Source organism: Bos taurus, chromosome 29 (assembly GCF_002263795.3).
Source record: "Bos taurus isolate L1 Dominette 01449 registration number 42190680 breed Hereford chromosome 29, ARS-UCD2.0, whole genome shotgun sequence".
NCBI lineage: Eukaryota > Metazoa > Chordata > Mammalia > Artiodactyla > Bovidae > Bos > Bos taurus.
In genome coordinates, this window is record NC_037356.1 from 47165853 (window position 1) to 47178313 (window position 12461).

Sequence of the window (12461 nt, forward strand, 5' to 3'; positions counted from 1 at the left end):
AGCACGCAGCATGCACTGGACACCCCAGAAATCCAGGGACGCCCAGCCTTCCTGAATCCTGCTCGGCAACAGTCTATTTTGTTGTTTCAAATCTGTGTATCCGTTTTGTTGTGCAGTCTCTCAGTCGTGCCCGACTCTTTGCGACCCCGTGCACTGCAGGCCACCAGGCGTCCCTGTCCTTCGCTATCTCCCGGAGTTTGCTCAGTCTCATGTCCGTTGAATCAACGATGCCATCCACCCATATCCATATAGACCTCAGAGACACAGGCAGTTCTTCTGACACCTGGTCCTGTGCACCTAGACACCTAGCCTACTGCAAGCCCAGGGGGCCCCAGATTTGGGAAGCATGTCCCCTGACTCAGGCAGCACCTTGGGAAGCAGCTCTGAAAGCTATCAGAAGCCCATTAGGGCCATACCCCAGAGTAGGGGGTCCTGAGGCCACAGGTGGACTGAGCCGGCACCTCCATCCAGGGCCAGATGGAACGAGGACTTCGATTCTCACACAGTCAAAGGCAAAGAGGCCTCTGCAGCCGATTCCTTGGCTCCGTGACCAAATAAGGCAATATTACATTTCACTGTTTACAGCGGCATGAAGCGGGCGGCTCAGAGGGCATGGGGAGAAGCTGTCCGCCCCATCCCTCCGTCCTCATCATCCAATAACCCTGTCCAAAGCCAGCTCTAAGTTCCTTATAGAAACAACCATTTGTCACTTTTTAAATACACTAACAAACCCCAGAGGTGACCCCGTCTCGCCTCCAGGCAGCTGGGTGGTGGAACCCTGCTTTGAACCACCACGCGCATGATTTAAAGGTCCTCTAAAAATTTTATTCCAGGGCCTGAGCAAAAACAGAGACTCTTCTTAAAGAGCCAGCTTCAGAGCGTCATGCATGAGGTGCCTTCCTGTGCCCTGAGAATTTATTTCAGACTTTCTTTTGCTAGTAAGACCGCAGCTGCAGCAAAGAGCCATGAGTGACCTCCTTGTCCCGACAGCATTTATAAAAGGAGACACGCGGTTGGCAGGGTTGAGTCTTAGTAATTGGTATTAATAATAAGACAAGTGTAAATGTTGAAAACCCATTAGGAGGCTTTAAGTGCTAAACAAAGCTTCAGTGTGCTGGCATTTGCACCCTGCGTGTGGACCAATCTGACCTACAGCTGAGAAAATTGGACCCCTGGGGGGTTCTGCAGCGTCTCTGTGACCCGGTGCTGTCCTTGCAGAGCACGTTTAGAGCCCAGGATGGGGGCATGGCTCTGGCGAAACGAGGAACAACAGAAGAGCATCAGTCTCACCTCCCAAAGGGAAGTTTTGAACCTGACGTTCTCCCCACGAGACCCCCTGCACTGCCCCCACGCCCTGCTTGCTGTCAGGAACAAGGTTACTTTCATCTCTTTTCTCCACCCCAAAGTAGCCTTTCTGGATGCAGAAGGAAATGTTTCCTGGAAGGAAGACCCAATGAGTGAACGACTGAATGGGTGAGCGAGTGAACGAGGAATGAATGGGTGAAATTTACTATTGCATCTCTCGCCAGTGGCAGCCTCCGATTTTCTGCCCTTGAGTCCCACGTGAGCTAGTACCGGATGGGTTTCCAGCGGCCAGGCGAGCCGGGATCAGCTTTGCGATAAAATCCTTGAGCCCAGAGTTGATTTCTGGGGAGACCACCAGCAAACTGGCTCTCAGTCTCCTGCCCTGCCACCCCCGAGATTCCCCCTGTTGTCCCAGTTTCCTGCCCTGCCGCCCCCCAGATTCCCCTTGTCGTCCCAGTCCACCCCAGACCCACGTTGCCCCCCTGCCTCCCTCACCGTCCACTCCCTCACGCCCGTCCTCCACTTAGGACAGCGACCGTGCCCCGGCTGGGGCTCTGAGCGAGGTCTGCGCTGACGGTGAGCTGGGACACTGGGCAGCCGGCCTGGGGCCCGTGGGGGGAGCCCGCTGGCACCCCCAGCTACCAGCCCTCCTAAACCCGCCCTCCTAAAGGAACTGTGATTCCCACTCCCAGATGATGAGTACGTTCTCAGGGGCCAAATGCAGCCTTTTTAGAGATCTCATCCCTGGTAGTCAGACCCACCTCGGTGGAGACCGGCCTGTACTGTGCCTTTCGCCGAGTTACCCGACATCAGCGCTCCTCCAAAACAGCCGCGTACGGACACGCCGGCCAGCAAGACAGGCGAGGATCCTTCGCCTTGAGATGTGAGAGGCAGCCAACACCTACTGAGTGCTTACTGGGTGCTCAGAATTGTTCCTGCTCTGCCCCCTTAGCCCTCACCGTGCCCTGAACTGCCGAGATGCCCTGGGGAGACAGAGGCACCACCAGCAGAGACAGTTCCTCCCGCTCTCCCCCAGACCTGTCGCTGGACAGCCACCTGCCTGGACCTCGCCCCCCTCCCCCGTGAAACAGAGACACACGGCCTCCATTTGCTGGTGAGAATGTTCACAGAGGGCGTGCACGGCACTGTTGAGTGCCTGGCACAGTGCGGGGAACAGAGCAGACGCTCGGGGAAGCACAGCTGGGTGATCTGCAGGCACCGCTGCTGGCCAGGGGTTAGTGTTCACCACGAGACAGGACCACTCTCCCTCAACAACCTTGCCTCTTCGGAGCTGAAAATGAACAGATGAAGGGACAGGATCCCTGGGCACCGGTCCTCCCCTTGAGCAGATAATCAGACCAAGAGGACCCTGGCAGGTGGGTCACCCAGGACCACGGGAGGTCAGGGCTGGTGAATGCCATGCGGCAGGGGTCCGCTGGGATCCCGGGGATGTGTCCAAGCTGCCTGTTAATGATTAACCCACACGCTCTGAACCCTCTCGCCAGCTGACTCATTTTGCAAACTCTGCTGGCCCGCCGGAGCGGCCTCTACCCCTTCACCGGAGATTCCAGGGCAGAGGTGACCCGACCCGCCGTGGGGAACCAGCGCCCACCTGAGGCCTACGCCCGGGACACGCTCTGATGGAGGAGACGGAGGTGGACCTCCTGCTAGCGAGTAAGGAGGGGGCCCCCCATGGGATGGGGGACTGGGGAACGCTACTCCCTGCCCGACCCAGGCTGGACACCCTGTCTTGCCCTCCGAGACCCTGCACAGGTCCAGGGAAGCCCCACAGACCCCAGCGTCCTGTGGTGCCCAGCCCAGCCAGACTCGGGGGTGGTGGAGGTGCGCCCCCAGGGTGGGCAGGTGACAGTGGGAATGTTCGTGCAAGACCCTCTCTCGGCGGGAAGCCCCTTCTTAAGAACAGGGAGCAGAGACCTGGCTTCTCCGCCTGGCACTGTTGACATCGAGTCACTCAGGCCGTGGGGGCTGCCCTGGGCCTTCCCAGGCGTTGAGAGGCACCCCGCCTCCACCCCCTGGAGGCCAGCAGCATCTGCCTCTGTGGTGACGCCTCCAAAACGTCCCCAGATGTGCCCGGCGTCCCAACTGAGCCCCCGCGCAGCCAGTATGAAGCGCTAACCGAGCACCTGACATTCTGCTGAGCACTCAGGCCCACAAGGTTGGCCCCAATGCGAACTGCCTGACCCTCCGTGCCTTGGTTTTCTCATCAGTAAAATGGGCCCAACAGGAGCAGCCACCCCACGGCACCCTGGGGTGGGAAACACTAGAGCTGAGATGTGCAAAGGGCGCTAAACACGGGGCCTGGTCCCCACCACGCGCTGTCATGACCCCCCTTTCACACAAGAGAGTAAGGCTGGGCCCAGAGAGTGAAGTCGCTGGCCAGTGGGTCACACAGCTCGTGGCCTCGGGGCGGGAGGGACCCTCTCCGAGGCCTCCTGTGCTTGGAGGGGCTCCGTCTGCCTGGCGAGGCCCCACTTGGTGGGCAAGGACCCACCAAGGACAGTTGGCCCCGCACCTCTCTTGTTGTCCTTCCAGCCGTCCTTAGGGAGGGCCTGCTTGGTGGGGCCAGGGCGCTGAGGCCTTCCTGGCAGCCAGGGATTAGCCAGATGGCTTTGGGGAGGGTGGAGGGTCTCTCTGAAGACAGAGTCCTCTTCCTGCTGTATAGGAAATCAGCCAGCGAAGGCAAGCTTTGGATCCATCTGACTAGCACTCCTCTCCATCTTTGGATTAGTGAATGAATGAATGAATGACATCACTCTGTCTTGAGCAAATGAATGGAGGTAAAGATGAGGAATGAGGAGGTGGACTCACTGTCCCCCCACCCACAGAGGGAGCCCCAGGACCTGAGCTGAGGCAGCCTCTCCTGTAGGACAGAGGGCACGGAAGTTGCTCTCAGTGGCCCCCGTTCTGTGCTTTCACATGGAGGTCAGAGGTCAGAGTCTACAGGGCTTCCTTGGCCAAAGCTGGAACACCCCCCAAGGAATGGCTCTCTGGCCTCCTGTGGGAGACAAGTTGCAAGGGCAGAGGGGGACGGGGTGAGGTTTTGCAAAAATGAGCGAATTAGCTGGAAAAGGATGAATTTTTATTTTTGGTTTGTTCTCAAAGTGTCTGAGAGTCAAGCCAGAGGGAGGAGGAATGTGAGTTGAGCAATCGGATGTTCAGAGGGGCCCTCAGCTTGCTGCCAAGGGTCACCAGGCCTTGGAGATCCCTGCCCTGAGGTTGACCCGAGACCCACTTCCTCCTCGGTTGCCCCCATGGGGGCACTGCTCTGCCTTCCTGGTGGGAGGGGCCGGCCTGATGCCCATAGAGGAGCAGGGGGAGTCTGCTCCAGGAACTGTGGGAAATGCCGATTCTCAGAGCAAGCACAGGAGACTTTTGATAGAGAAAGAAGAAAGAATTAATCACTCAGTCATGTCCAACTCTTTCCTACCTCATGGACTGTCACCCACCAGGCTCCTCTGTCCATGGGATTCTCCAGACAACTAGACAGGAGTGGGTTGCCATTCCCTTCTCCAGTGGATCTTCCTGACCCAGGGATCAAACCTGAGTCTCCCGCTTCTCAGATGGACTCCTTACCATCTGAGCCACCAGGGAAGCCCCAAAAGCCTGCAGCACCCGGTATTCCCAGGGATCTCCCATCCAAGTACTAACCAGGCCCAGCCCTGTTTGGTTTCCAAGGTCAGACAAGATCAGGTGTGTTCAGGGTGGGATGGCCAGATGAGATTGCGGATGATACCAAAGGCAGGAAGAAGGGGCTGCTGCTGGGGTGCTTTCAGGAAAGGGTTGAGATGTGGTGGCCTGCTCCATCGACATCTAGAGAAGATGAGCTCACTGGGGGCAACTCCACTCTGCCAGGAGCACTTCTTGGGCAGAATTTCTGTCCAGGAGCTGCCTACTGAGTAATACTTCTGTGCTAACTACACAGCCCATGGATTTGTGACCTGGTCTTAAGTTACCTTCCTGCTGGCAGCACAGGGCTGTAACTTGAAAGGGTCCCCTGGGGAGACTTCTTGTCATGCTTTGGAACCCGCATCCTTCCTTCTCCATTCCTTTGTCACTAAGCTCTAGGTCCTCAGAGACCTTTATCAGAAAGCGGGTATCTCCAAAGGAGAACAGTCAGACGTGTATCAGTCAGTCACACGCTAGTATAAACAAAGTTAGCAAATGGGTACCACTGCAGGATGTTAGACAGCTGAGGGACAATCTTGCCGTATGGTGTGGGGGCTGTGGGGAGGGTCCCCGGCAAGGGGTGCAGGTGAGAAACTTTCCCTCTCCAGCTGTCACCAAAGACCCCGGGTTTCCCTTTCAGGGCCGCGTGTGCTGACTTCCTCCCAGGGTGGAGGCTGGGAAGGGCTGCAGGGGATCTGGTCTGAGTCAGGGCTGAATCCCAGTGCCAGGACTGCCTAGCTGGTGTGACCTGGGGCTTCCCAGGTGGCACAAGTGGTAAAGAACCCACTTGCCAAGGCAGGAGACATAAGAGATGCCGGTTTTGACCCCTGGGTCAGGAAGATCCCCTGGAGAAGAAACGGCAGCCTACTCCGGTGTATTTGCCAGGAGAATCCCATGGACAGAGGAGCCTGGCGGGCTCCAGTCCATTCAGTCACATGAAGCTGGACATCACTGAAGCCACTTAGCACGCACAGGTCAAACTCTCAGCTCCCAGCAGCCTCGTCTGTGAATCGGGCATGTCCCACCACAGAGGCCTGCTTGAAGGACAGGGCATCAATGGCAGCGTTTTCCCTGGTGATGCTCATTGTCTGATGCTGGACCCAGGAAGAACCACACTTGTCTGCTGCCTCTATTTCGTCTCTGGAGTGAGGCCCTGAGCATCTGACTCTACTGGGAAATTGTGTCTCTCTTTTCACTAAGCAGAGAGGTTGTGAAATGCCGCTGTGGGGTCGTAGGGTAAGGAGAAAGACAGCTAGGGAGCTCTGGGAGACCCCGACGGCAGGAACGTGGCCAGGATGAATGACGTCACTCCTCAGCAATCAGAGGAGGGGTCTCTACGAGGAGGGAGGAGTTGCTGAAGGTCAGAGGCGATTATGGCAAGGGGGTGCACTCTAGTACCCTTAGGGTCTCAAAGGAAATCTATGCCAACAGGAAATGCAGACAAGGAGGAAGAGAGGAAGGGAAGGAGGGAGGGAGGGACAGAAGGCGAGCTTGAAGGACCTTCTTGCTCCTGGGGACGGTGATGCTTCATAGCAGAAGCCTGGCCAGAGCGTGTTGAATCTGTCTCCAGCTGCCCCAGAGGCTGGCCCTCCAGGGAAGTGTTTTCTCAGAGCCAGTGGGTCCCCACCCAGCCCTATGGCGTGTCCCCGGGGAGGGTGGGGCAGAGCTGGGCTGACAGCAGCCACAGTGGCAAAGGCCTTCAAAGTGTCACCAGCCTCATCGATTAGTGGTCACGTGAACACCCTGTCGGGAAATGTTCTTCAGGCCACGGTCTTGGCCGCCACTCCGGAGGCAGGGCCTATTTGCTTTAGCAATTATCCTGTGCAGGTCTGAAGGGAGTGTTTATATAAGAGAAGCTCTGTGACCTCGCGCAGTTCATGCCCCGTCTCTTGGGGTTGTTCTTCATCTTGATCATGATGAGAGAGCTGCACAAACAGCCACATGGTGGGGGGCGGGGGCGGGGAGGAGAGCCAGGGAACGTCTCTGTTGGTTCAACAGCAAGGGACAGAAAAAGTTCTCTTTAAAAAGTGACTCTCCAAAAAAAAAATAATAATAATAATAAATTAATTAATTAATTGAAAGTGACTCTCCTATAAGAGAAGTCCGGAAGGGTTGGTGGGGAGCTTCATAAACTCATCAGAGACCAAGGGTCCCTCTCTCAGACCACTCTGCCATGCTCAGCAAAGGCATTCTCCTTGTGGCCCAAGATGACTGCCTGAGCTCAAGCCATCAAATCTGCATTCCAGTACAGGAAAGAGAAATGGCAGAGACGGGTACTTTCCCTCCATGGAAGTTACCCACACACTTTGACTCATTCCCATTAGTCATACCAAGCTGTAAGGGAAGCCTAGCCATGCCATCTTTTTTTCTGAGTAAACATATGCCAGTTAAAAAACTAGGAATTCTCTTACGGAGAAAAAGGCTAGGAATAAATATTGGGAGGAAACTGTGACGAGGTTCGGGATGAATCCCTAGTCCTAGGGACAGGCCGTCAGCTGGCAAGGGACCTGGTATCCTCTCCTCACTCTGAGCCTTGGTCTCTCATCTGAAAAATGGGACAGCTGTTCCCAAAAGGCCTCTGCTTCGGATAAGTGACTCTGTTTGAAACAAAAGTGAGAGCGAATTCAGAGAAACGCTGGAATATTTGACTGACAGGCTGTGTTTGGAAATGCCAGCTTATCTCGGTCTCCAATGCAGAGTGCGTGAGCATGCCTAGGCTTTTTTTTAAGTGAGTACATAGACGTTTGGACACATATTTTCCAGTCCTGGCAAAATATGAGTGTTATTCCAAATGCACGGGCAGCAGGCACTGAATCAGTTACGAGACAAGCTTCACAAAAGACTGAAATGCCTCATTTCCTGGGTAGGAACACACACATTTGTGTTTCTCTCTGCTTTGGAAACTGTAAAACGCTGTCATTTTACAGCCACTCATCGCACATATCTTCATCCTGAAGCTGTATGACAACTCGTGTGCCTGCTGGATTTTCCTCTTGTGTTCACACTGTATTGTGATCAGATATTTCCATGTAAATATGCAGTATGAACTCTTACCTGCAGTATGCCTGAGGACGTGGTTCATAAATGCAGGAGGATTCCACTCCTTATTCTTCACCAGCACTCCTGAGTCAGACCAGTTGTGAGAGTAAAGCGAGCTGCCCATGGGGCCTTTGCACAGCTGTCCTGGGCCCCGAATTGTTATCGTTGTTCAGTCGCCAAGTCATGTCCGACTCTGTGACCCCATAGGCTGCAGCACGCCAGGCCTCCCTGTTCCTCACCATCTCTCGGAGTCTGCCCATGTTCACGTCCATTGAATCGGCGATACCATCCAACCATCTCATCCTCTGTTGCCCTCTTCTCCGGAATATTCTTCCTCAAATACCTGCATAATTTCCCCCTCTTCACTCAGGCCTCATGCAAACACCCCTGCCTGTCCCCTGCCTGTGGCATCTTGTCATTCCCACTCCCCTCCTTTCACTTCATTTTTCTTCAAAACCCCTCCCTTTCCAGCACAGCATCATCTGCTTATTCTCTTTCTCCTGCATAGGAGTGAGATTCCATAGCAGCAAGAACTTTCTCAAAGCCCTCTGTCCTCAGCAGCTAGACTTGTGCCTGGGGGATTCAGATGCTCAATGAATATTTATCACCTCACGTCATCTGCTTTTCTAAATATTTTTCTGTTAGTCCTTAGAGAGAGACTCTACGAAAGATGAAAATAGTTGTTTGGGGGTATCTACTTTTTAATTTATTTTGTGGAAGTACAGTTGGTTTACAATGTTGTGTTAATTTCTGCCTACAGCAAAGTGATTCGGTTATACATACATTCTTTTTCATATTCTTTCCCATTATGGTTTATCACAGAATATTAAATATAGTTCCCTGTGCTACACAGGAGGACCTTGTTGCTTATCCATCCCATATCATGGTTTGCCTCTGCTGATCCCAGACTCCCAGTCCATCCACCCTCTTCACCCTCGGCAACCACAAGTCTGTGCTCCGTGCCTGTTACAGATATGTTCCTCTGGGTTGTATTTTAGGTTCTGTGTGTAAGTGGCCTCATATGGTGTTTGTCTTTCTCTCTGACTTCCGTCACTCAGTATGACGCTGCCGCACAACGGCGTTATCTCACGCATCTTTGCGGCTCAGGAGTATCCCACTGTGCGTATATGCACCACATCTTCTTTATCCGTCCATCTGCCCACGGACAGTTACATTGTTCCCCTGTCTTGGCAAGTGTGGAGAGTGCTGCCAGGAACATAGGAGTGTATGTATCTTTTTCAGTTAGAGTTCTGTCTGGATATATGCTCAAGAGTGCGCTGGCTGGCTCAAACGGCAACTTTATTTTTTAGCTTTTTTTAAGCAACCTCTGTACTGTTTTCCATAGTGGCTGCACCAACGTCCGTCTCCACCGAGTATAGAAGGGTTCCCTTCTCTCCACACCCTCTCCAGGATTTGTGATTCATGGACTTTTTGGTGATAGCCATTCTGACCGGCGTGAGGTGGTACCTCATTGTAGTATTGCTTTTGCGCTTCTCTAATAATTAGTGATGATGAGCATCTTGAAGATGAAAATGCTTTCACTCCTCCACGCTAGCAGTGGTGGGCATGGCTCTTCTTGGCTGGTACAGATTCTTCTCGAGCTCAGTCTACCTGAGTGTAAGCTTTTAAGATTCCATCTTGTCCCGAAAAGACTTTAACGTAGCTTACCAAGATCTATAAAATTTATCAGAAATAAGATAATTTGAAAGTTTGCAAAGGAAAATGAAGCACAGGGAAAATAAGGTTCTGGAAGTACGATAAAGATAACCTTCAACGCTTCCTGAACGGCGGCTGTGAGCAAGACATGGCTTTCCGGGCTCTGGCTCACTTGTGCTTCATGATGACACTGATGCGTCCCATTTCACAGATAAGGAAACTGAGGCCAAGAAGGAGGAAGGCTTTTGCCCAAGATCACTGCACTGGCAAAAGGCAGGAAGATGGGAGTCCGCAGTCTCTCAGCACATGGGAATCCCCCTCCCCTGGCCCTGTGCTCTTGGCCCCAAAGCCTGGATTGAGGAATGTGGGACCACCTGTGGGTGGCAGAGCCCTAAACGCCCGCTCGGGGGACCTCAAGATGAGCTGCTTCTGGGCATGAGTGAAAGCTCTGCTTTCCGTGGGTCAGGATTCCCAGCTGCAAGCAACAGAGGCCGAGTCTGGTTCTCCGTCTGGGACAAAGCATGATGCAAGGCCCTGTGGGGACAGACTGAGGGCCGCCTGGGAAGCCACGCGTGGGAAAGCCCGCGTCTTCCCGCAGCCCCTGCCCCTGCCACCAGGATGTCCTGCCCCTGCCCCCGGACAACAGCACCGCAGCCTTCCGAGACAATCCTAACCCTGCCTCTCTGGTCCAGAGGCCAGACCGCACACGGACACGTCTGATTGGCCAAGCCCGGGTCACCTGAGCATGGCCCAGTTGCCAGGGAGACAGACCCGCAGCCTTCCCACCCGCTTCCATAGGGGTGGCTTTTTATCCATCAACATCACACCCAGAAGATCTCCCAACAGGAAGGGAGGCTGGGTGCTGAGCAGCCCCTCCGTCAAATGACCAAAACCGCCACATCCTCCCTGAGGAGTCCCCAGGACAGCCTCTCATGGGGGTCCACTGAGAACCACAAGCTCTAACTGCTGGAAAAGCCAGGAGTGAGGGGCTGGTGCCTTTCTGGGTCAAGGGGTGAATGAAGGGGTGGGAAAATTGAGCAGACCCAGGGCTGGCCCAGGACCCCCATTCAGGGGCAATTTGGGCCCCTTTGTCACAGAGGCTTGTGGGTGCTTGGGGACCCTTCGGTTCTTGGCAGTTGCAAAAGCACCTTTATGGAATTAATCAAGAACTCGGAAGCTTTAGGGTGCTGCCTCTGGACCCCTCCACTCCCCACCACTCTCCAGGACCACCTGCCCTAAACAGCCTGTCTGGTCCCAGAACCGAAATCACCCCGCAGGCCAGTGCGAAGCTGGAGCTGTCTACCACGTGGGGTGACTTGCACTTCAGACTGTTCACTCCGAGCCCACTGGCTGGCAGGGACGCAGCCGCCGACCGGCTTGCCTGTTTTAGTTCCCTCAGCTTTGTTTGGTTTGTTACGCTGTCCACGTGGTTGGGGTCAAAGCGCTCATACAGGGTGCGCCGCGAGCCTCTGTGCACCAGCCTCCCTCGCTGCCCTGCTCTGCTCTGTGCCCAGAGAGGACAGCAGGGGCCAGGAGACTGTGTCTGCTTGCCCCTGCCACCCTCTGGATTCTGGACGAGGCAGGCCACGGGGACCGGAGGACAGGAGAGGAACACTGATGTCTGTTCTCCCGGCCGCTCATGCCAGGCTGGGCCCACTGCTGAGGCCACAGTGCCCAGATGCAGCCCATTCCTCCAGCCCGACCCCGAGGCCAGGCCCTCCCCTTCTCTCATCTCTGGGAATCTGCCTGTGGCCAGCATCTAAGTGCCTCTCCAGCCCTTATGATTTCCTCTAACCTGACCACACCTCTGCAAACTGTTATTTCATTAAACTTGTTTTGGGCTGATCTGTGTCTGCCCACCTCCAAATTCATAAATGGATACCCTAAGGACCAGCCCCTCTGAATGTGGCTGTATTTGGAGACGGGGCCTTTAAAGAAATAAATAAGGTAAAATGGGATCACTAGGGTGGGCCCTAATCCCAAAGGACTGGGGTCCTGATAAGAAGAGGAGGTCAGGACACGGACACACACAGACGGACGACCCTGTGAGGACACAGGGAGGGGACAGCCGTCTGCACGCTCAGGAGGGGGGCCCCAGGAGGACTGGCCCCGCCCACACCTGGGTCTTGGATTCCAGCCTCCAGGACTAGAGACAGTGAATCCTGTTGTTTAAGCAAAGCCTCATGTCTCACTGGAAGGAGCTGGCTATTGGCTACCAGGCCCTAAATGGTATTAATACATATCACAGCAATTTCATATCAAGGGCTTAGAAGGTTCTAGGCGGGGTGCTTCCTACATGGATTCCCTTATCCTTGTCCCCACCCTCAAAGATGGGCACGTTGATGTCCCTGTTACCCCAAATCACAGAGCAGATACCCAGGCAGAGTCTGAGAAGGCTCCAGAGGGTGTGCGGCTGGGACCGATGCCCACCGGACTCATCCACACCGCACTTCTCTGACCACAAGAGGACGGGTTGCCCAGAGTGAAAACACAGCCACCACGTTCGCCCAAAATGGTCCTACATTCTTTAGACCGAAATTAAAAGAAGGGGCCGGAACACAGCTCTGGATACTTCCTCCTGACCTGTCTCACCATCCCTGGCACAGGTGATGACTTGAGGGTCCTGCCCGTGTGCATGGAAACGGCTGGAAGATGCCCTTCCATCCCCAAATACTCCAGCTGCCGTGATCAAAGGCCGCAGAACTGGTACACATGCTGCCAACAGCTGGGTGTTGTTCCAGACCCTGCACTGTGGCTGATGGAGGGCTCGCCCC

At 54.7% G+C, this 12461-nt stretch overlaps 1 protein-coding gene and 1 pseudogene across 3 annotated transcripts in view; one reads left to right on the plus strand and one right to left on the minus strand.

Annotated features, from left to right (window-relative positions):
* The first annotated feature begins 2868 nt into the window (after positions 1-2868).
* ANO1 (anoctamin 1) overlaps positions 2869-12461 on the plus strand; it is a 189774-nt gene continuing 180181 nt past the window's right edge. The window contains exon 1 of one of the 3 annotated variants that reach the window (XM_059882961.1): positions 2869-2979. In XM_059882961.1, coding sequence (XP_059738944.1) covers positions 2946-2979 — 34 coding nt within the window. In that variant the 5' untranslated portion in view covers positions 2869-2945. The remainder of the gene's footprint in view (positions 2980-12461) is intronic. The other 2 variants (XM_059882964.1, XM_059882962.1) reach the window with 2 other exon arrangements.
* LOC112444934 (uncharacterized) lies at positions 4927-5044 on the minus strand (annotated as a pseudogene).